Genomic DNA, 23,940 nt, shown 5'->3' on the forward strand with positions numbered 1-23,940 from the left:
TGTCGGCATGAATCAACAAGTGCCCACCAGGTGCTCGATGAATTGGTCCATTGAAGTTTTTTGTTGTTGAAATTATGATCTCATTATTTGAAAATTTTGACTCCGTCACGGAACCCTTAAATAAGTCTTTTGATATTGGCTCTGTACCAACACCCAAAAGAAAAATTGAAAAAAAATCTCATTTTTTTTAATTTTTTTTACAAGCATATTTTCTTACTTGCAATGGAAAAATCACAAATGAAAATTATTTGAAAATGAAACCTAGTTCGGGTATGAGATATACCTCATCGTTCAACTACGACATACCTAATTGTAATGTGCGATCCACTTCCTTTTTCATTCCTTGTATTCTACTAGAAATAAAATGGTGTGTTCCTCGAGGAGAAAATGTAGTGAAAAAATGCATGTGGTCCTCAGGCATTTCCCAGCTGTAAGCTTCAAATGGTCACCCGCACAGCATCCATCCATGTGCTCAGTTGAAAGTTTCTCAACAAATTTCCACATTATTTGCAGCTCCAACATGCGAAGGGAAAAGAGTTTTAAATTGAAAAAAATAGGGTAGTGTCTTGGATGAAAGACCGCAGCCTAATCAAGATTAGTGGAATTAAAATATGTTTGTAGAAGCAGCTTAACCACTTCCAGATGCAAAATCTTCTCAGTTGGCAACTTTAGCAGTCTTCAATATTACTCGACAATTTCGTACAGTTGTCCTTGATAACCCTCTATTGATCATAGTAGTTGTCGATATACGTAAGTGTAAGCTTTTGACAAATGTCGGCATGAATCGACAAGTGCCCACCAGGTGCTCGACAAATTGGTCCATTGATGTTTTTTTGTCGAAATTATGATCTCACTATTTGAAAATCTTAACCCCGCCACTGGACCCTCCAATAAGTCTTTTGATATTGGCTCTGTATCAATGGATTCTCATTTGCCATACATAACTAAGTAAGGCTGTGGCTCCAATAGGGCACACGTCCATCAATTAGATAGCCAAAGGCCGTAAATGATCAAAGAATTGCCTTGCGCTTCATACAACCTGAAAGAAGGGTAGCCACTTTAAGAGCAACTCTACCGTTGTTGGGATAGGCAACACAATCCACCCCCTTCCCTTTCCCAAAACACTCCAACTCACTCGGGCAATTGGGCTTAAGGCAAGCTCGATGGAGAAGTCAAGCAATAAGAGCACTTCCAATGTGTAACTCCCCTTGGCAATAAACAATTCAATCCCCTTAAGTGAATACTATTTGACTTTAATGAACAGTAATTGTCTATTGCATCTCCACCTATACTAAATAGCCTATGCAAATGGTATTAAAATATTAGTATTTTTATTTTATAAAACAATAAAAAATATTTTTATTTTTAGTTTAAGATAGAATTTTTAACCGATCATGTTACGCTATGTCACCATCCGAAAGTATATTTTTGTGGATAAATTTCAATAAGATTTATAATCAATTATGTTGCCCCTCATGCCTTTACCTATTTAGAATCATTGAAAATATTCAAATCGTGGGTAAGATGAGAGAAAATGGTAAGGTACATTTTTCAGACTTTTAATTAATTTTTAATTTTTAAATTTTTTTATTAACTTCTAGACCGTTGGATTACAAAAAAATTGAAATCCAACAATCTAGATTGTGACACATGGCCCGACATAACAATTTTTTTTTCAATTTTTTAAAGCCGAAAAACATGAACCTTCGATTTGGAAATTAAATAATTTATATTGTGCCACATCATCTAGTCGTTGGGGAAGGTAATTGGTAAAGGAAATCAAAAGGCATTTGACACATAATAATTTCAGAGCCCGGAGGTGAGATTAGAAAGGCAAATGATATTCGATCAAATAAAACTTGAATAATGTGTAAATGCGGATGGTGAGTCTTAATAGCTCATCCATTTGCCATCCAATGATATTCATAGATAAATTTAAGGCAAATGAGATAAATTTATCTATGAATATCATTGGAAGTGCTCTTATTGCTTGACTTTCTAATCTCATTTATCTATAAATTTATCTATGAATAACACGAGTGTAGAAACATCAAAGCATGGGATAATGGATTTTGAGTCTTAATAGCTCATCCATTTGCCATCCAATTGCATATAAATGGATGTCAAGCAAATGTTCAAACCTTATAGGAAAAAAAAAGTGTCTCAAAACCCACAATCTCATGCTTTGTGTCTTTCATCAATGAATCTAATATCATAACAAAAGGCCATCCACTCCACATTTACAACATAACACATAATATTTACCATTATAACAAACCATCCACATGACACATGAATTTGCCATGCAAAAGGAATGTAATTTTTATCGTAACACATAAATGTTACCAGTCAATGGAGAAATTCTAACACATAAATGTTATCGTAATAATATTGCAAATTACTATACTGACAAATATTTGCATCCCAGATGTGCATGTCGGTTCTCAATGTAGGAAGGCTCAGCGGCATTCCTTTTTTACGTCGATGAAAACACTTGCTGTTGACAGGAACATGTGCTTTGAACACCAGTCAAAGGAAACTCTGGAAACTTGCGCATTGGCAATTTCACAGGTCCATTTGCAATCTTCAAGCCATTTCTTCCAATCTCTCTCTGGCTCAACAAAGCAATAATGAACTAAATTCGAGCCATTTCTTCCAATCTCTCTGGCTCAACAAAACAATAATGAACTAAATTTAAAAATCTGATTAATTCAAATGATGTGGTTGTCCACATCAAATACCATCTTATGAAAATATGGTACAAAAACATGATATAAATAACATTACTCTAATAAAAATAAGAATCAACAAAAAAAGGAAATTATATTGATAGAAATCAATAATAAAAAACGCAAAGGATTTGAAATTAAATCAGAAGAGAAACACCTACCAAGAATCAATAAAAAAAATAGCACATTACATTGATGGAAATCTATAAAAAAAACAGTTTGAAATCAAATTAGAAAAGCAACACGTACAAGGAAAATTTGAACAGAATGTGGCAAAGATGTTGAACTTCCAAAAACATTCATTCATTCTTGTGTTTAAAGAGATTCCTAATTGCAGCAAACACTTATTGAAAATATAAAATATTCAGTAGTGAAAACTTCTTATTCATACTTGAGTCCCAAAACATTTCTGATGTTACCATAGAATTAGATACCATATTTATATCTAATAGTTAAGACATGACATTTTTGCACTTTTGCTCTCTTTCCCATGCAATAAGTTATGTCCTGACTATTGGATATAAATATAATACATAATTCTACAGTAACACCAAAAACGTTTTGGTACTCTTAAGTATGAATAAGTCTTCACAATCGACTAAATCCATATTCTCAACAAGTTTCTGCGGCAATTAGGGATCTCTTCAAACGCAGAAATGAACAAATGCCTTTGGAGTTCAACATATTTACCACATTCTGTCCAAATTCTCCTTGTACGTGTTGCTTTTCTGATTTGATTCCAAACTCTGTTTTTTTTATTGATTTCCATTAATGTATAAGAAGTCTTCACTACCAATCATTCCATAACACATAACTGTTACATAGATTTGCCATCGCAAATGAAGCTTATTTAGCTAACACTGCACCAAGACATTCTTGCCAGGGCAGATGATTGATCCAATACAACCAAGAATCAATAAAAAAAATAGCAAATTACATTGATGGAAATCAATAAAAAAAAACAGTTTGAAATCAAATTAGAAAAGCAACACATACAAGGAAAATTTGAACAGAATGTGGCAAAGATGTTGAACTTCCAAAAACATTCATTCATTCTTGTGTTTAAAGAGATTCCTAATTGCAGCAAAAACTTACTGAAAATATAAAATATTCAGTAGTGAAAACTTCTTATTCATACTTGAGTCCCAAAACATTTCTGATGTTACCATAGAATTAGATACCATATTTATATCTAATAGTTAAGACATGACATTTTTGCACTTTTGCTCTTTCCCATGCAATAAATTATGTCCTGACTATTGGATATAAATATAATACATAATTCTACAGTAACACCAGAATCGATTTGGTACTCTAAGTATGAATAAGTCTTCACAATCGACTAAATCCATATTCTCAACAAGTTTCTGCGGCAATTAGGGATCTCTTCAAACGCAGAAATGAACAAATGCCATTGGAGTTCAACATATTTAACACATTCTGTCCAAATTCTCCTTGTACGTGTTGCTTTTCTGATTTGATTCCAAACTCTCTGTTTTTTTTATTGATTTCCATTAATGTATAAGAAGTCTTCACTACCAATCATTCCATAACACATAACTGTTACATAAATTTGCCATCGCAAATGAAGCTTATTTAGCTAACACTGCACCAAGACATTCTTGCCAGGGCATATGATTGATCCAACACAACCAAAACAGAAACAATAAGATTTTGTGTCTCAGACATCCAAGGAAGGATATAAGCAGCATAAGCTCTCAAGCCCGGCGAAAGGCGAAAGCTCTTAGGCGGCCACTGCGAATGTTCTTGAGAAACAAGCCTTTGGATTTTTCATCATAGACCATAAATTATCAAAATTTAACAAAAATCGACAATTATAAGACATGGATTATAAAACAGAAAGAACAAGGGCATCAGTTCTCCAAGGTGATAGATAAAACATCAATGAAATTCAGACGCAAATTACCCATAAATACCAATTTGATTCATCACCAGCCCACATTCTTTTCAAAGAAAGAAATAACAAAAACAAGTTGGGTTGTGTGTGGGAGTGAAATTTGAAGTGTGAAAAGCGATGGAATTTAGAAAGAAAGCGATCAGAACCTGTCGGGATTCACAGTAACATCAAACTGTTACCAGTCAGTGGATTGACAGACATGAATTTCTATCGTCACCTCGCTTTCTTCGATCAAAACCAGTTCCTAAAACAGCTTAAAAAATCATCAAACAAACTAAAACATGAAACCAATAGAATAAAAGGAGGCTCAGAACTTCTTAGAGGGTTGTGACCGTCATCGACGTAGCTCGAAAGCTGCCGCCTTTGGCACAAAGAGCTTCATCAAGGCCATCATTACAGATAATTACATGGAAACACAGAAATTATGAGTTATGAAGGGAAACGGGGATTGGGTGGATGGGGGTTGTTGAAGCGGCTATAAACTTGAAGGAGGAGGAGAAGGTGAGCAGATGCTTCGATTTGGGGATGACAGTTGTGAAAGAGGCAATTTATAGACTATGAGAAAACCCTAGTTTTGTAAACCCTATGGGCTGAAACGTTGGGCTGCATTGGGTACCAGGATTAGGGTGCAGAAATAATTTTCTTGGGCTTTAACGGACTGCTGCTCCATGAATATTTTCGTTTTTACTTTCAAATTTTCATTTATTTCTGGAGAAAATTGAGCAATCAGATTCAAATTACTTTAGTCTTAAGAAGGCTTTTCAATTGCACCGTATAAATGAACAGTATTTTGAACCACATTTTAGTTTATTTACAAGATTGCCACCGCCTCTTCAGTTTTAGATTAAAAACTAGCAGGAATGCCCGCGCTCTGCCGCGGGATTTGAAACCGTCTCTACCATCAACCAAAATAATTCTATAATTTAAACCATCCAAACTTGTTTAACATAGTTTTTTGTCTATCATTATATATTTCCTCTCACAATTTTTATGGAATAAAAATCTAAACATTAAAAAATTTAAACAGAATTTTGCAAATAATCTTTGCATTTAAGCACTTTCAAAACCAGTGGCTCTTTCAAATTTTTTCTAAACAAACAAAGGGAAAAGTGTTCATCACTGATATTGTGCATCCAATGTACTGGTTTCTTGTCCACCTTCTCCTCCTAACCCTTTTATCAATAACCCATCTCATTATGTCCCTCAGAGACTCGAAACCCAATTCCAACGGTCCATTTAACACCTCCTAATATCAATTCCTAACAAAGTAAATACAAACGCAAAATCAGCAGCGCTTTCAAATATTTTAAAGGGAAAGTGGGGAAATATTATCAAGAAAGATGCAAACGAAGTGTATTCATCACTGATATTGAAGAGAAAACGAAGTGTATTCATCACTGATATTGAAGAGAAAACGAAGTGTATTCATCACTGATATTGAAGAGAAAACGAAGTGTATTAGTATATTCATCTTTCCCCATTCCTTGTAAAGTTGAGGGATTCGAATTTTACCTCCCAGATGCACCGATCTGGGTCATGCGGCCTGTGCTGTTTTCATCCGTTAAGCTTGTGTGTTTACTTCTATTTCCTTGGCTCTATCATGGATCCGTATACCCCTACATAAAGAGCCAAAATATGAGTACATACAGGTTAACTATGGCATTATAAGGAACTGTCGTTGAACATGAAAATGATGAGTTTAGCGACTGCAGAAGCAGCAGAACGAGATCTTTACCTTCATGATTTGCAGCGGCCAAGACATTTGCTGTTTATTTTGCCTTCTGGGACCATTAGACCGGCAGCTTAAGCTTGTTTTCTCTCGGTTATACGCTGGATTTGAGTGTCCTTTTTCAGTCCCAGTAGTGGTTTTATTATTCAAATATCAGATCAACGTTGATCCATCAAAAGGGTTACGGGTTTTACCTCAACATTTGCAGATCCTTGGTTGAGCTGAGCTGCTGACTCAGGGTGTGTTCTTGTGTTGTTGTCTCGGATTTGAAACCATTAGGGCTCTTCACGCTGATAAAACCACATGCAGGTGTTAGTGTTTGTTCCAGATCTCTCCAACAAATAAATTGGACAATGAAACCACAAGATTGGAGGATGATTTTACCTTTGGGTTTCCGTTTTTCCGATTTTCCACCACGGCGGGGTACTCACGGAGGTGCGTTGTTGTTGGGTTATGGAAGGCTACGGATGCATCAATCTGCGAGGAAACTGAGACATACATAGAACAATCAAATGCATCAGTCACAATCATTTTCATTTTACTCTTGGTGATGAAGTTAGCAGAAATGGAGCTACATCTTTACATTTGAACGAACAAAAGGAGAAATGGCATGGCTTAGTTTTTACCTGCAAAGGGAGGATTTTTGGACGACCTGTTTTAGATCTGCTCGTTTGGGTCTCAGTGTTGCGGACCAGAGCACTATTATAGAGGAATCAGACATGCCTGTGTCGCTCCACCATGGATGGGGTCTCAGAGAACAGAGAAGAGATCCGAGAGAGGGCTGAAAAATAAAATGGAAGGTTTGCAGGAAGAGGGATGCCGAACTGAGAAGGATTAAAAGCCTTTTTAGCTTTTCTAGAGAGAGATGGGCCAATGGATTGATCTTCACCCTTAATTTCGAATCCTATGGAGCTCCCCTTCCCGATGCATGACACGTTGCGCATCATCAGTTTTTTTTTCCCTGGGACACGGTTTGAAATTAATGTGGGAGAAGAGCCGTTCGGCTCACTGCTCGAGGATGCCAGCTGCATCCCATTCATTTCGCAGGGGATCCATCATGCCAACCTGACGTTTTTTTTTTTTTTTTTTTTTTTAAATCTGCATGCCAGTTGCATGCCTTTCTAAAAGGGGATCCAATGTTCAAAGCACGCCACTTTTCAAATTGCATGCCACAATGGAGTCCATATTCCCAGGTGCTTTCTTGTCTCATTATTTATTTATTTTTTATTTTTATATATCATGTTCTTTATTATGTTCTTTGTCCTGACGTTTTTGTCCTATTTTTGTTAATTAGTCATAGATTTAGTTCGTTTCCGTTGTAATATAAAATTTTCTTTGGTTTTGTTCCTCATTTTCCCTTTTATAATTCTTATATGTTAGTTTAAGTTTATTTCATTTTTGTCATTTTTCTTTTATTTTCCACACCTTGAGGACAATGTGTGATTTAAGTTTGGGGGTGGGAAATAAAAACTTTAGGTTTTTAATTTTTGTGTCAAGTTTAAAAATTTTCATTCTTGCTAAGTTAATATCCATAAATTATTTTAAACATTAGAACAAATGGACATGGTGAAGGTTAATCCCACAGTAGAGTCTTTTCTATTTATCGTTGCTTAGACACTAATTCATGAATTATACTTTGAACTTTGCACATCACACCAACATGGTTTGTAGGGAGTGAGATTGAAACACTTACTTTTAGTCTAAGTTTATTTTTAATTTTTGTTTTAAGTAAAGTCAGTTATTATTATGAATAAAGTAATAATTGTCTCACCCGAGGTTTTGCCTAGTAACCGGGCCAGTCCTGCCTAATCAGCAGTGATTCTCGCGTCAAACGGTAGAGTTTTGGCATGGGGCAGGTTGGTTAGTTGGTTTCGTAGCTTTTTCAGCTCGGGTTAATAAGTCCTTAGAGGTGTTCTACACCTAGTGCCCTAAAGCCCTAGTGGTTTGGGAGTCATTGACCTAAAGCTCGCTACATGGGTTGGATCGAAAGCTTAAGTAAACTGACATTGTACGACCACTACTGTTACTGAAAAAAAAAATTGTTATAAATGATGAAAAAAAAACAAAGAGGAAAATTTGAAAAAGAAAAAGAAAAATAGTAATATTTAATGAGAGTATGTGTGAAATAAAGAAGGACGAGAGGTAAGGGTTTTAGTCGAGTCTCCTTAATTATGTTGGTTCACTTTACACCAAAGGCAGTTTGTGAATTCTTTTCTAATTGATTCTAAATGGCTTAGACTCTGTGGTGAGATTGGTTGGAACTTTTGAAAAAAATGTTCTAGTTTTTAAAATTTGCTATGGATTGCAACTTTGAAGGTGAAAATTTTTGTCAGTTAATTTTAGCTAGTTGTCTAGTTTGTTAAGTTTTTATTTTTGTTTGAGTCTTGTTTTGCTTGAGGACAAGCAAAAAGCTAAGTTTTTGGGTATTTGATGAGTAGATTTTATATTATATATTTTACCCTAATCTTAGTATATTTTGGTTAATATTTTGGAAGAATTTTGATATTTTGAATTGTAATTTCAATATAGGACTTTCGACTTCCTCTAGAGTAAAACAGGACCAAATGGACGAATTTTTACTATTTTAATTTAGGGTTATGTTTGTCTTTAGGGGGATTAGGGTTTGGGTGGAGTTTTAGCAGATATATTGCTTGGCCGTCTACAGTTTTTCGGAGTACGCTTTATTTTATGCAATATTGGAGACAGAGAAGTGCTAAGGTTTTGAAGACTTTTTACTTGAAGGTGCTTTCAATCCTTTTCTTGAATATATTTTCTATAATTTCAATTATGAATATGCGGAACTAATTTCTTTTGCTAGGGCGAAGCCTTGAGCCTTAGCATGAATATGTGATTTTTATTTAATTTCTTATGATTGATTGCATGAGTACTTTGAATTGTTAATCACCGGGATAAAAACTATCTAATTGTTTTAATGCCTGATCACCATTAGGATTTTTAGAAAAGTAATTTGATGCAATTTTGGTCGGAAGGTTCCCTGAAATTGACGCTGGCTTCTTGTGATTAATAATTGTAATTTCACTTAGGATGAATATCACGTCTTAAGGATTGCATGGTTTTCAAAGGATTTTCAAAAAGCATAATGAGTCTTTCATGTTCAGATTTGATCCGAACGTCCGGACGGGTTGCATGTTAGATATACGTTCTATGTTGGAGGTTCCAAGTAGAATATGAATTAGGAAAATCTAACCTTCAAAGTGGCATGTGTAGATTATAAGTAATTGGTAAAAATTCATAGGATTGCTAGGTGATGGTGGAACATTAGTGCTTTCTTAATTTTATTCTCTCAAAACTGTTTTCTTTTCTCTCTAGCTCTAATATTGCAAATTGTTTATTTTAATTCATTAAATTCGTTTTTATTTTAATTAGGTTATAAAATCAATCACTCCAATTTCTACTTTACAGTAATTAAATGGAATCTGATTAGTTCGAATTATTTAATAATCCATGTGGAGACGACCTTGAGAGATCCGTTTATACTACAATAATCTTGTGATTCTTGCAAGTAAAATAGGAGATTTAAGCCCTTTCACATGAGTAGTAAAAAATCCCTATCACTCCCCCATGACTTTCTATGAGGTTCATAGTTGTTTTCAGATATTACAAAATGTTAGGACAATCCATTGGTGCACAATGGCATGGTTGTCAAAGTTATAGCTCATAAGGTAACTCGCAATTCACAATTAAACATCATGGATATTGAACTCAAGTCTCCTAGAGTGTGAAACTAACTGATGTTAACAGCCAGATGTAGTGTGTCTATGAACTGGTGAATATTGTCAACACCCTTCTTCTTACTTGTATGAATAAACTTCTCCCAATCTTTCCTCCCAAGTAGTTAGCGGAAAGTGAGGGACCATTTTCTATTTTGACATATCAGAAAATGTATGACTAGCATGGTTCAAAACTGCTGATGAGCAAAGAATTGTTGCATTCCTATATTTACCTTTATAGGTGATGAACCTAATTGTCGAAAAGGAAAAGTTGCGGTTATGGTGGATGATATGGTTGACGCTGCTGGTCAGTCAAGTGTTTACCTCTCTTGAACCATTTCATATGAGATATATCTTTAAAAAATTGCTGGCACTTCTCACTTTCTAAACAAGTAATATGTTGTAGGGACAATTTCAAAAGGTGCAGCTCTATTACATCAAGAGGGGGCAAGAGAAGTCTATGCTTGCTGTACCATGCTGTGCTTAGGTACCAACTTCCTTTGTAGTGTTTAATCTTCTTCTTCCATGTCACTAAATAACCTTCGTTGTTATTACTTCTTTCTAGAGATAACCTTCGTCTCCTCGTTTGACTGGTATAACAGTATAACTTAGATTTTGTTTTTCCTTTTCAAGTTTATAAAATGGATTGTAATTCTAGCTGGCAGTTACTGATCCAAGTTCCAACTATACTAAATAAGAATCGATTATCTACCTTATCTACTACCACCTGTCAATTTTCAATTTGATATCGAAATGAACCAACAACTGAGTTTATTTTGCTAGTTGTTTAATCATTATGTAACGTAGTAGTGATACCGTCTCAATCATAACATAGTGACCTTGTTGGTTTTTCTTCAGAGCAAGTCCACCCCTAAGGACTTTGTGCCAGCACCCAGCACATTTATCCACTCAAATGAACAGTAATAGACCCTAATAATAAACACTTTCTTCTTCTTCCTCCTTCAACTCCTCTGACTGTCTTTGGTCCCCACGATGCGCCAATTCCTTCACTCCCCATCGCCATAGCCCGCAGCTAGTCCTCAGCCAGCAGCCGCTTCCCCCACCCTCTCGCCGCCGCCTCCACCACCACCGCCTTCTCTCTCCTCCTCTTCCTCCTGGTTTGCTTTCGAAAAATCACCCAGAAACGGACTGCCCCGGAATCCAACTCCAAGCCCCCCCACCGGTACTCCTACTCCGTCCTCCGCCCTCCGCCGAGCGACCGACTCGTTCTCTTCGACGCACCGATTCGGCCAAGGCGGCTCCGGGTCCGTGTTCTTCGGCATAATCCCACACACCCGCCAAGACGTCGCCGTCAAGCTCGTGGACTCCGGGTCGCTCCAGCGTGAGCTCAAGTTCCAGAACGAGCTCCAGAGCGATTCACCGCTCGTTGTCTCGGTGCTCGGATTCTCCTTCGACGCCACGCTGACGTCAGATAGGCCAGTCCCAAGGTCTGTCGATTTTAGGCCGGCCTGTGGACTGGCTTGGGCTGGGTGCCAGTCGATTTCACGGGATGGAGTGAATTGACAGGGTGCCAGCCTGGTTTTTTGACTGGGTGCTGGGCTATTCCACCTCCAGTGGAACTGCTCTCACAGCCCTCCTGCAATAAAAAGGTTGTCAAATGGCCTGTCTCAAGAGGTGATTGTGACAAACACAATTCCTGTTGCAGACAAGAATTACTTTCCCCCGTTGACGGTCCTTTTGGTAGCAAACCTTTTGGGCGAAACTATATGGCGCGTGCATAATGATTGTTCTGTGAGGCAATACCAGTGACCGACTCCCTTTAAAATCTATGTTATGCTGTTTTCTATATTTCGATCCACATTGGTTTACCCATCCAAGTATTTTGATTTATTAGTTCTCCACAAATGTTTAAGTGTTTTTTGGGTAGGGGTGGGGGAAGGGGTTAATGTCCGCAAGTAGGTCTCAGGATATAGGTTGCTTTTTAAGAATTGCAAGAGTTGGAAGAATTGTAATGGAGTAATGTAGAAAGAAATGTCAATTCCAGGAGCTGGTTGGGCTCCTAAAAGGGACATCCTGCTTTCAAAGCCAGATTTTGAACTAGTTCAGTGAGCTTATAGCTTAAACAGCTTTGGAAGTTTCAGCTGTTAGGCTTGATGGAAAATCATCATAAATTGTTATCAGGAGTGTATACTATAGAGAGTGATTTTTGGCCGCTAGATCTTGGGTTTTGGATCCTTGACCAAGAATTTTAATGGTCAAAACCCTAGTGTACTTTATTCCGAAAAAAGTTATACAAGAAGCTTTAGGGTATCTTATACATCAAGATTTTTGGCCGTTAAATCTTGGTTAACGGAACTTGATTAATAATTTAACTTGCAAAATTTCTTATGCATATATAGCTAGGATACTGTAGAGCATATTAAAAACTCGTACGAATTTAAGATTTGATGAAAACTGGTAGTTATTAGTACAAGATGATGACTATTTTCAAGTGATGATAAATTTATTTAAAATATAGCAACATTAATGACATAACACACAACATGGTTGCTAAAATAAAAAAGAAAAAACACAATACATAAAAAAAAAAAAGACAATAGGGGATAAGCTAAGCTTGGAGCCTTCGAGCCTTAAGTCTTTGAGCATGGAAATCAAACCCCGCAATATTCCTTGACAGAAAACCCAACTCCAACGTTACGATAATTGGCCACATAAAATTGAACATAATCCAACATATGCAATGGCTTATACTTCACGGGGTGGTCGTCTGCGGTAAGCTTGTCCGGTGCGCGTGTCACCCCTTCCAAGTATGAAAATAGTCCAAACGAGTATCTTTCCTCATTTTCCTTCAAATTGACTCTATGTTTACAAGATGATATTCTGTCATTGCTCCAAACCTAGGCAAGAAAAAGCATAGATTATAGTTGATCACTAGAAATGGAACCCCTTTTAGCCTATGACAGCCTCATTTATATACATGAAACAGAATGATTAATGGAAATGTATAGTGGCATACCTGAAATCCATCACATGCCATGAATAGGAAGGACGAAGGCAAAGGATCAAAACCAATCCATTTGTTATCTTTTGTATATATCTCAAGACCTTTGACATGATTTTGGTGGAGTATGGTAGTAAAAGTCTTGTCTGTATGCCCGGATAGACCCTGTCCAGTTTCGATTTTCTCGGGTTTCTTATATTTATTAAAGCGGAGAGTGGACACAGTCGATTGAACGTGATCGTCAAGGTATTTTTCTACGTTGTAGTTTTCGAATACCATTCTTGTAACCACTTGGTTTAGTTCTGCCATCACTTTTCTATACACATCAGCAGTCTCACTACACAAAAGAACAATGTAAAAGGTGAGTCGATATATCCCAAACTCAATCATTTATCAAATGTATACTAAACCATACCGATATTGATCATTTCCATTAGCCCAAAAATGATGTTCGAATATTTGCGATTTTTCACTGTCTGTACCAGTTGCCAAGCTTTCATGGAAAGGCCCCGTTACATGACCATCAATTAAAGGTTGTTCCTGCGGAGTTTGCGCTTTAGTTTCAATTGGGAAATCAAACAGCTCTTTTAATGTCCCAAACATGCTGTCGTGAAGCTCAGGTGAAACTTTGTTGGGCAGGACTGCCATGAAACAGCCAAACTCTTCGAGTGAACGACAAACATTTCCACGTACTGAGAGCCAAGAACTTGTCCCTGGCTTCAAGCAATCCTCTTGGGAGAAATCTACTACTGGAATTTTGGGTACCGTTTGGGTAACACTTGTGACACTCATCCTTTTCTTTTCACAAGTTAAGAGGTTTTGAGGGCTCTAAGGATATGGAACTCGAAGCTGTAAGTTCTCAACCGATTAAACTGATATTTATAGAGTAGCTAAGTTGTGTGTTTCTGATTTGTCTATGAACTATGGTTATCTTTTTGCTCACAACAGTTATTGCTCTGTGGACAGAAGACGGCCATGCACGTTTACATGATTATACAAGAGACCAAGGAAACCATTAATTTAGAACTTCAACATCGGCACCAAAGCCAAATTAGGGTTTGATACCAATTGTTGTGATGTCGGAGCTTCATAAGCGTAGGATTGTATCTTAAAAGACCTCGGTTTCATCAGAAGTGAACCACCTATATTGTCGTAACTTGTACTTCTTCGATGTGGGATTCTCTTCAAATCCATGTTGCCCCCAACTTAACACCAACATGAACACCAAAACATGTGATTTATGTCGAATATTATTAACTAGCTACCTACTTTCTTTTATAAGTCAACTTGTGTTCTTATTATTATAAGAAGCTATTATTGGCACTTTAAAAATATTTTCATGTACTTCAAATTTGCAAAAATATTAAAAATAAATTAGTAAAGAAAGAGTGTAAGATGACATTTTTTAATGGCAACAACATCACGCACCCGAATCATATTTTGGCCTCTATCAATTATGATGCGTTAAGGAATAACAAGTCGGCATATTTTGGCCTAATTTTTCTTCATATTTTTCCTTTAGGCGACCACTTTTCTTCATACTATTTTTGGCCCGACTTTCCGAGCTTATGTATTTGTTTTTTGAAACCATCCGGCAATGAAAGCAAGGGCGAGAACAAGGGCATAGCCTAAAGCTCAACTTTGGCAGGATGTTCTCAATGAAACAAGGGTGAACAACTGGCAAAGTGACAATCACTCTTAGGTTCTTATGTTCAAAATAAATTAATCCTCAAAAATAAATTAATCAGCCAAATAACATTAAAAAATAAATTATATTTTGCACCCTCAAGTTTAGGTGCAATTACAAGTCCATATTTCAAGTTTAAAATACTGCAATATCATACATGAACTTACAAATTTATTCGAATGTGAAACTGGAAAACCGAACAGAACTTGATGCAGGGCGCATCAGGGAGAAAATGAAAATATGAAATGGATAGGTAGGGTTCCTTATCTCCCAATGTGAGGAGAGACCTAAAAACCCTAGGAACTTTGCTTCTAATACGCTTACGACGTAGACAACTACAAGAACAAAGTAACAACTCTAATTGATTCTAAAAGCATTTTCAATCATTTTAAAAGAACATCCAAACGAGCCCAAAGACACTTAAAAATGAATCTACAACTCTAATTTCAATATGATAATTCTAACTTTAACTTTATCTGCCCTATGATAATTCCAATTCCAACTTCAATATGATAAACACCGTAAGTTTTAGAGAACACAAAACTATTACAAGTGAAGAAAAAAAATCCTTAAGCTGAATTACCTCGCAATATACATGATCCATTGGAATATCAAAGTAACCCAATGATTGCCCAAAATGAGTACTGGTTTGGTATTGAGGTACTTTTATAACAAGTGGGTATCAAAAAAAGCTGAGCTTAAAAATGTGTTTGGTAAACACTTAAAAACAGCTTATTTTTACAGTTTTGGGTGAAAAAAAAAACTGAAAACGTGAAGCAGCAAAAATGATCTTATTCTCACATCACAGCAGAAACAGTTTTTTTTTTTAAAACACAGCAATACCAAACCAGCCCTATCAAAGTATCGCAATTTACATTGTTAGATTATTTTTATCTATAAATTAGTGATTGTTACTTTGCTGGTTGTTCACCCTTGTCTCATTAAGAACATCCTGCCAAAGTTGGGCTTTAGGGTTTGCCCTTATTCTCGTCCTTGCTTTTCATCACCGGATGGTTTCTGTAAAACAAATATATAAGATATGAAGGCCAAATGCTTCAATCAAAATATGCCGGCTTTTTATTCCTTAACGCATCACTAATTGATAGACAAAAATAATCTAACAATGTAAATGGGCCCCAGAACTAAACTAAAGGGATTGGTCACTAAATTACAAGAGCACAAGTCAACTCAATTTGCAGCCAGTATATTATTCCAGTGTTGTTGTTAACACTAAAAAAATGCCATCTAGCACTATTTCTTTACAAATGCTCTCTTACATTTTTACAAATTCGAAGTGCATGACATTTTTGGAGTACCAAAAATAATTCCCTATATAAGAACACAAGTTGACTTATCAAGGAAAGTAGGTAGCTAGATAATAATATTCGACATAAATCACATGTTTTGATGTTCATGTTGGTGTTAAGTTGGGGCATCCAACATCGAAGAAGTACAAGTTACGACAATGTAGGTGGTTCGCTTTTGATTAAACCGAGGTCTTTTAAGATAAAATCCTACGCTCATGAAGCTCCGACACAACAATTGATATCAAACCCTAATTTGGCATTGGCGCAGACGTTGAAGTTCTAAATTAATATTTTCTTTGGTATCTTCTATAATCATGTAAACGGAATATGGCCTTCTTCTGTCTGTAGAGCAATAACGGTTGTGAGCAAACAGATAACCAAAGTTCATAAACAAATCAGAAACACACAACTAAGCTACTCTATAAATGTCAGCTTAATCGGTTGAGAACTTACAGCTTCCAGTTCAATATCCTTAGAGCCCTCAAAACCTCTTAACTTGTGAAAAGAAAAAAGATGAGTGTCACAAGTGTTACCCAAACGGTACCCAAAATTCCAGTAGTAGATTTCTCCCAAGAGGGTTGCTTGAAGCCAGGGACAAGTTATTGGCTCTCAGTACGTGGGAATGTTTGCCACGCACTCGAAGAGTTTGGCTGTTTCATGGTAGTCCTGCCCAACAAAGTTTCCCCTGAGCTTCAGGACAGCATGTTTGGGACATTAAAAGAGCTGTTTGATTTCCCAATTGAGACTAAAGCTCAAACTCCACAGGAAAAACCTGTAACTGATGGTTATACTGTTGGATATATGTCAACAATCTGTGATAAAATTATATATGCTAATAAATAATAAATGCGAATAGGAAATTAACAGAGTATGAACAATGAAATAATATTGAACAGAAATATTGCTGATTGAGGCTTTCGTACTGCAATGTCCTTGAAACAGAAATTTTGTCCCTACTCAGTGCTTGTAGTTCTACGGACGTCTGCTTCACCAGGATTCAACGATCAAGTCAAAATTCCAACAACGGAAAACTTGACTTCTGGCGAATTTCTATGTGGTTCTCTCAGTAAGGATGTTTTGGATTATAAAAGAAGAATTGTATTTTCTGTGTTCTAAATGCCATGCAGATGGATGTATATATAATATGATTATGCCTGTTCGCAACAGGTATGAGGAATTGATGCATTTGTTGGGAGACATCTTCTCAGAAGGGTGTTTTCTTTCTGCGTTCTTTCACACTTCAGACTTCATCTGAAAAATGAGTATGTTGGTAAAAAATAATTAATTAATTAAATTCGAAATTAATTAAAAATAATTAATTAAATCCGAAATTAATTAATTAATTTATTTATTAGAGCCCGAGCCCCAAGGTCCAAGGCCCATCTTTTGATAATTAATTATATATTAATTACCAATTAATTAGTATACTCCAAAGTCCAACCCCAAGGATGAGCCCAATTTTAGTCTCAAAGGCCTATCACTTCAATCACTTTCTATAAGGGACAAAGCCTTATAAAGTGATGAAACATTTTGGGAATGGCCAATGTGGGACAAAGAAATTTCTACTCAAAATTTCCAACAATACCCCACATTTGAGTTGAAATTTCATTCAAACTCCAACAATGACCCCACATTTGAATGCAAATGTAAATGCAAATGTATGACTAGGCTGCCTAAAACCGAGAGAGAATAAACATGATATGCATCGAGTGAAGTGTCTTTTGGACTTGAACTTACCCTAGTGAAAACATATCGAGTTTACTTGGTGACGCAGTGGATGTGGAAGATCTTGAACTGTTCATCGCAGTAGTAAACCGAGACAATATGCTACATACATATCATGTTTGCCACACGTCAATTCATACAATTGTGTTCATTTTGGCCCTGAACATATCCCGGATTTCGTAGGAGCTTTAGAGAATTTAGCCATTTCAATTCTCATAAATGCAGCCCCATTTACTCCTATATAGGTGACATTAAATAAGAATAGTCTACCATATTCCTCTTGATAACAAGATATTAATGTCATTAAATGTATTAAACATAACCCCTCGAATTTCAACAAACAACACACATTTTATCATAAGAATGGGTAAGTTGTGTGTTCAACTTTTGAATCAAACTCAACCAGTGTGCCTATTGAACCTAGTCCATGGGATATCCAATCAGCTAGGTTAGGTTTCCACCCAATTCGATTCATTGAATTGGCTTGAGACCCATTCCTCTCGATGTAAATAACATTTGCTCTTTTGGTAGGCCTTTTGTCAAAGGATCAACTATATTTTCCTTTGACTTTACATAATATTTGCTCTCTTGTAGACTGCATTGTAGATGTGAGGGAGTTCTGCAAGAAACTTGACAATGAGGGTGCAAACATCGTTGGCAGTTTCATAACCACCAATCAACAACCCTTTAGTCTTACTATTGATATCTAATTCCTTCATGTAGGTTCCATCCTGATCGCATGTCATGAACATGTGTGACAAAATGTCTTGAATCGGAAAAGCCATGCCAACAGCCAAATCAGTCTTCCTCTGCTTTATGATCTCTGTCAACTCCCCCTTGATGGATTTGGAGGCCACAATGGCTTTGCGAAGCGGGGTCTCCGGAAAGTCAATAGGCATCAATATGACTTCGGCGTTGGCCAGATACAAAGAATGGCCTAGTTTGTCTATGTCCTTTGGGTCCTCAAGGTTAAGAAACAAACGTGCAGCAATCGCCAAGTTGTAGTTGAAGTATTATTATGCATGCACATGTAAATATATAGGCATAGAGTAGTTCTAGCATTCAACTAGCTATATATATATGTGTGATTTCAGACAATAATTAAATTTAATTAGTAACCTGTTTACATGAAACTTTATCAAATTAATATCGATCACGACATTGATATTCTGAATGATATAACATTGTTGATTCTAAAAATTACACAACTTACATGGACCGCCAAAGTAACTAGGAGTTAATTACTTTCTTTGGTGCTTGAATGATGATGTGGGCATGCCAATTTGCTACCAAAACTTGGTCAGGCAAAGGTCTTGAATGGGTGAATTTGGTGGAATGCGATGCTGACTTCTGAATTAAGTGATTTCGTCCAAGGAAGGAACACTCTCGGCCTTGGATTCTATAACCTGAAGACAAGGTTATGCCAATTGCTGTGAAGTTTAATAATGATTCGGCTATCTGTGTGCTGAACTTTAAAAATAACATGAAAGTAACACCTCACTTTTTTAAGGAAGTTGATGAAGTGACCTCTTTCAGCAAAAGAATCAAAAGATTATTTGGCAGTTGAGACTTGGATAAACAGTCAAATAGACTTGGAAAAATCCCTATTTAATCAAACAGCCGAAACTCCTAAGGTAAACTGAATCATAACAACAGCTCTATTTAACCAGAAGGTCGCCTTTGCAGGCTTCTTTTGGAAAGTCCCGTCTACCTAACCGATCGTCGTTCGTCGACTACCAACCCAAACTCGTCTAACCAAACATACTTTGTGTTGACGGTTAGTAAGCAATTTAGTTTTCTCAAAAGGTGTGAGAGGTTTCGCGTAGAGCGTTGATTTGGGTTTTGAGTTCAAGCTCTCCTCTACATTGAAAATTATCTTGTATTTACGGGAAAAAATTCATTGATTGCCAAGTCTGCCAAGTTATATCATAAAAGTAGTATCCTCCCCCATGACTTTCTATGAGGTACATAGTTGTTTTCAGATATTACAAAATGTTAGGACAATCTATTGGTGCACAATGGCATGGTTGTCAAAGTTATAGCTCATAATGTAACTCATAATACACAATTAAACATCATAGATATTGAACTCAAGCCTCTTAGTTGATGTTAACAGCCATATGTAGTGTGTCTGTGAGCTGGTTAATATTGTCAACACCCTTCTTCTTACTTGTATGAATAAACTTCTTCCAATCTTTCCTCCCAAGTAGTTTAGCGGAAAGCGATGGACCATTTTCTATTTCGACATATCAGAAAATGTATGACTAGTATGGTTCAAAACTGCTGATGAGCAAAGAATTGTTGCATTCTAATATTTACCTATATAGGTGATGAACATGATTGGCGAAAAGGAAAAGTTGCGGTTATGGTGAATGATTTGGTTGACACTGCTGGTCAATCAGCATGTTTGGGACATTTTCAAACAAAATCATACATTTTCATTAAAAAAAAATAGTTATACATAATTAAAAAAATTTGAAGGAGGCGGGAGAATAAAATTTTGGAGACTACTGAACATGGTCAAAAATAAATATTTACAAGCTAGGCTTTCAAAAATACATATTTCATTGTTGGAAATAAAATTTCTGACACTCGAGTTTTTGTCGAAAATATATCATCGCAAAAAATAGATGTCATATGGAAAGTAATTTTAAGAATCATTTAAATATTTGTGATCATATTAACATGTCAGAAATGAAGAAGTTTGTCATTTTCAAATTTTGATCTAACGAAAACTAACTACTAAGGACAGGTTTTGTGCGTCGATAAAAAAGTATTTTCAACAGCTGGTAAAAAAAAAAAGTATTTTACATGGAAAATTTTATGCAGCCAAGCGAGGACTTTTTTTTCCATCAGAATAAGTATTTGCAACGACAAAATGGCTTACTGACGACATTTGACCCTCGCTAATGACCATTTTTTTTTTTTGTAGATCAAGGATCACATGCTTCATTGCACGAGACAAACACTGTAAGTTTTAAAGAACACGAAACTATTACAAGTGAAGAAGAAAAATCCTTATGCTGAATTACCTCGCAATATACATGATCCATTGGAATATCAAAGTAACCCAATGACTGCCCAGAATGAATATCACCTCTCAATTTACATTGTTAGATTATTTTTATCCATAAATTAGTGATTGTTACTTTGTTGGTTGTTCACCCTTGTTTCATTAAGAGCATCCTGCCAAAGTTGGGGTTTAGGGTTTGCCCTTATTCTCGCCCTTGCTTTTCATCGCCGGATGGTTTCTGTAAAACAAATATATAAGCTATGAAGGCCAAATGCTTCAATCAAAATATGCCGACTTTTTATTCCTTAACGCATCACTAATTGATAGACAAAAATAATCTAACAATGTAAATTGGCCCCAGAACTAAACTAAAGGGATTGGTCACTAAATTACAAGAGCACAAGTCAACTCAATTTGCAGCCAGTATAAAATTCCGGTGTTGTTGCCAACACCAAAAAAGTGCCATCTAGCACTATTTCTTTACAAATGCTCTCTTACATTTTTACAAATTCGAAGTGCGTGACATTTTTGGAGTGTAAAAAATAACTCCCTATATAAGAACACAAGTTGACTTATAAAGGAAAGTAGGGAGCTAGTTAATAATATTGATTTAATAAATCACATGTTTTGATGTTCATGTTGTGTTAAGTTGGCGGCAACATGGATTTCAAGAGAATCCAACATCGAAGAAGTACAAGTTACGACAATGTAGGTGGTTCGCTTCTAATTAAACCGAGATCTTTTAAGATAAAACCCTACGCTCATGAAGCTCCGACACAACAATTGGTATCAAACCCTAATTTGGCATTGGCGCAAACGTTGAAGTTCTAAATTAATATTTTCTTTGGTATCTTCTATAATCATGTAAACGTATATGGCCTTCTTCTGTCCGTAGAGCAATAACGGTTGTGAGCAAACAGATAACCATAGTTCATAAACAAATCAGAAACACACAACTTAGCTACTCTATAAATATCAGTTTAATCGGTTAAGAACTTACAGCTTCCAGTTCAATATCCTTAGAGCCCTCAAAACCTCTTAACTTGTGAAAAGAAAAAAGATGAGTGTCACAAGTGTTACCCAAACGGTACCCAAAATTCCAGTAGTAGATTTCTCCCAAGAGGGTTGCTTGAAGCCAGGGACAAGTTCTTGGCTCTCAGTACGTGGGAATGTTTGCCACGCACTCGAAGAGTTTGGCTGTTTCATGGCAGTCCTGCCCAACAAAGTTTCACCTGAGCTTCAGGACAGCATGTTTGGGACATTAAAAGAGCTGTTTGATTTCCCAATTGAAACTAAAGCACAAACTCCGCAGGAAAAACCTGTAACTGATGGTTATACATCTACGTCTTTCCATGGGGTGCGTTTGGTACGTGGGACGGGACGGGACGGGACGGAACGGGACGAGGCGTTCCGTCCCGCGTTTGGTGCGTCAAAAATGGGTGGAACGGGCTGTTCCACGGGACAGATTTTGGGTGTTTTTGCGTCCCACCTCCCCCCCTGGAACGGGTTTGTTCCACGTCTGTGGAACACAATGTTTTACCATTTTAAGACAAATATACCCCATGTCTTTTTCAAAAATTACACCTTCGTTCCGTCCCGTCCCGTCCCGTTCCGTCCCGTCCCGTCCCGTCCCGTCCGCGTACCAAACGCACCCTGAAAGCTTGGCAGCTGGTACAGACAGTGAAAAATCACGCACATTCGAACATCACTTTTGGCCTAATGGAAATTATCAATATCGGTATGGTTTTGTCTACATTTGATAAATGATTGAGTTCGGAATATATCGATTCAACATTTACATTGTTGTTTTGTCTAGTCAGGGGCCGTTTTTAAGATTTTGGAGATTCTGTGCAAAATTTATAAAATGGCCCAATTTTAAGATAGCTTTTTATCTTTAAAAAAGTAGGACAATATATTGGTACTAGAAAATAATAACATAAATAAAAACAACCTTTAGGACTCACTATAAGTTTACAAATGTCATTAAATAAGTAAAAAGAGTTACAAATATAATCTTTACTAAATAATAAAAAACAATTCAATCTTAAGCAACCAAATAAAGAAAGAAAAAAAGCTTAAAAAACTCTAACTTTAAAGTTTCACTTGAATAAATAGCATTATTATACAATAAAATTGAAAAGAAAATCGTTTTTTAAGGTGTTGTTATTGGCTCTCCTACTATCTTATTGTGCACTCCAAATTTTTTTTATTTAGAAAAAAAAAAATTACACTTATAAAAAGTACACTATAAGATTTTAAAGTGCTAATAAAAGTATTTTTAATATATAACATTATTACATATAAATATAAGATACCAAAAAATTTTTGGAAGCCATGTGTGATTGCACTTTTTACTCCCCCTCAACGCCGCCTCTGTATCTAGTGAGAGTGCTGATGCGTATACAAAAGTGATGGCAGAACTACATCAAGTGGTGACAAGAATGGTATTCGAAAACTATAATGTAGAAAAATACCATGATGATCACGTCCAATCGATTGTATCCACTCTCCGCTTTATGAAATATAAGAAACCCGAGAAAACCGGAACTGGACAGGGTCTACCCGCGCATACAGACAAGACTTTTACTACCATACTCCACCAAAATCATGTCAAAGGTCTTGAGATATATACAAAAGATAACAAATGGATTGGTTTTGATCCTTTGCCTTCATCCTTTCTGTTCATGGCGTGCGAAGGATTTCAGGTATGCCACCATACACTTCCAGTAATCTTTCTGTTTCATGGATATAAACGCGGCTATGTCATAGGCTAAAAGGGGTTCTATTTCTATATGGATTAATTTCCCTCTTCACCTGTATGAGTGATCTTAAGTTCGGATCTCGTAAATAATCTATGTTTTTTCTTGCCTAGGTTTGGAGCAACGACAGAATATCATCTTGTAAACATAGAGTCAATTTGAACATAAATGAGGTAAGATCCTCGTTTGGACTATTTTCGTACTTGGAAGGGGTGATACGCGCACCAGACGAGCTTACCGCCGAGGACAAACCCCTGAAGTACAAGCCATTGCATATGTTGGATTATGTTCAATTTTTTCTGGACAATCATCGTAATGTTGGAGTTGGGTATTCTGTCAAGGAATATTGCGGAATTTGATTTCCATGTTCAAAGGCCCAA

The 23,940-nt window shown here is 36.4% G+C and overlaps 3 protein-coding genes, 1 long non-coding RNA gene and 4 other non-coding genes across 10 annotated transcripts; 1 reads left to right on the top strand and 7 right to left on the bottom strand.

The window, feature by feature from the left end:
- Window positions 1-2,239: 2,239 nt before the first annotated feature.
- Window positions 2,240-7,203, bottom strand: LOC103420164 (uncharacterized). Of its 3 annotated transcripts, XR_011582312.1 has the most exons (7): window positions 7,003-7,202; window positions 6,761-6,864; window positions 6,571-6,666; window positions 6,383-6,477; window positions 6,160-6,263; window positions 4,794-4,891; window positions 2,240-2,664 (listed from the first exon to the last, which is right to left on the bottom strand). It is a non-coding gene; the product is annotated as an uncharacterized lncRNA (long non-coding RNA). The 3 variants fall into 3 exon arrangements; XR_011582311.1 differs by lacking the exon at window positions 4,794-4,891 and having other exon boundaries at window positions 7,003-7,203; XR_003774403.2 differs by lacking the exons at window positions 2,240-2,664; window positions 4,794-4,891 and adding an exon at window positions 5,544-5,906.
- On the bottom strand, window positions 4,407-4,532 carry LOC114825686 (small nucleolar RNA SNORD14). The gene has a single exon (XR_003774518.2). It is a non-coding gene; the product is annotated as a small nucleolar RNA SNORD14 (small nucleolar RNA).
- On the bottom strand, window positions 4,596-4,691 carry LOC114825709 (small nucleolar RNA Z101). The gene has a single exon (XR_003774540.2). It is a non-coding gene; the product is annotated as a small nucleolar RNA Z101 (small nucleolar RNA).
- Window positions 4,783-4,869, bottom strand: LOC114825717 (small nucleolar RNA snoR14). Its single transcript, XR_003774548.2, has one exon. It is a non-coding gene; the product is annotated as a small nucleolar RNA snoR14 (small nucleolar RNA).
- On the bottom strand, window positions 4,951-5,037 carry LOC114825714 (small nucleolar RNA U61). Its single transcript, XR_003774545.2, has one exon. It is a non-coding gene; the product is annotated as a small nucleolar RNA U61 (small nucleolar RNA).
- Window positions 7,204-12,719: 5,516 nt separating the features above from the next.
- Window positions 12,720-13,861, bottom strand: LOC103420189 (probable 2-oxoglutarate-dependent dioxygenase AOP1). The gene is made up of 3 exons (XM_008358255.3): window positions 13,485-13,861; window positions 13,085-13,406; window positions 12,720-12,965 (listed from the first exon to the last, which is right to left on the bottom strand). The coding sequence occupies exons 1-3, from the start codon at window positions 13,859-13,861 to the stop codon at window positions 12,720-12,722; spliced, it is 945 nt and encodes a 314-aa protein (XP_008356477.1).
- Window positions 13,862-18,357: 4,496 nt separating this feature from the next.
- On the bottom strand, window positions 18,358-18,687 carry LOC139197194 (beta-amyrin 28-monooxygenase-like). The gene has a single exon (XM_070823984.1). It carries the CDS (start codon window positions 18,685-18,687, stop codon window positions 18,358-18,360), a length of 330 nt encoding a protein of 109 aa, XP_070680085.1.
- Window positions 18,688-21,861: 3,174 nt separating this feature from the next.
- On the top strand, window positions 21,862-23,919 carry LOC103428191 (deoxypodophyllotoxin synthase-like). The gene is made up of 3 exons (XM_070823986.1): window positions 21,862-22,225; window positions 23,268-23,506; window positions 23,674-23,919. The coding sequence occupies exons 1-3, from the start codon at window positions 21,862-21,864 to the stop codon at window positions 23,917-23,919; spliced, it is 849 nt and encodes a 282-aa protein (XP_070680087.1).
- The last annotated feature ends 21 nt before the right edge of the window (window positions 23,920-23,940 follow it).

Source organism: Malus domestica, chromosome 06, assembly GCF_042453785.1.
Source record: "Malus domestica chromosome 06, GDT2T_hap1".
In the NCBI taxonomy this organism is placed as follows: domain Eukaryota; kingdom Viridiplantae; phylum Streptophyta; class Magnoliopsida; order Rosales; family Rosaceae; genus Malus; species Malus domestica.

What these genes read in the sequence shown, in the direction of transcription:
- LOC103420189 (XM_008358255.3), bottom strand. Translation starts at nt 13,861, where the DNA reads ATGAGTGTCACAAGTGTTACCCAAACGGTACCCAAAATTCCAGTAGTA. An exon ending in AATGGAAATGATCAATATCG is followed by an intron (nt 13,407 to 13,484) that starts GTATGGTTTAGT and finishes TCTTTTGTGTAG; the next exon opens with TGAGACTGCTGATGTGTATA. An exon ending in TGGCATGTGATGGATTTCAG is followed by an intron (nt 12,966 to 13,084) that starts GTATGCCACTAT and finishes TTTCTTGCCTAG; the next exon opens with GTTTGGAGCAATGACAGAAT.
- LOC139197194 (XM_070823984.1), bottom strand. Translation starts at nt 18,687, where the DNA reads ATGCCTATTGACTTTCCGGAGACCCCGCTTCGCAAAGCCATTGTGGCC.
- LOC103428191 (XM_070823986.1), top strand. Translation starts at nt 21,862, where the DNA reads ATGAGTGTCACAAGTGTTACCCAAACGGTACCCAAAATTCCAGTAGTA. An exon ending in GGCGTTCCGTCCCGCGTTTG is followed by an intron (nt 22,226 to 23,267) that starts GTGCGTCAAAAA and finishes ACTATAATGTAG; the next exon opens with AAAAATACCATGATGATCAC. An exon ending in TGGCGTGCGAAGGATTTCAG is followed by an intron (nt 23,507 to 23,673) that starts GTATGCCACCAT and finishes TTTCTTGCCTAG; the next exon opens with GTTTGGAGCAACGACAGAAT.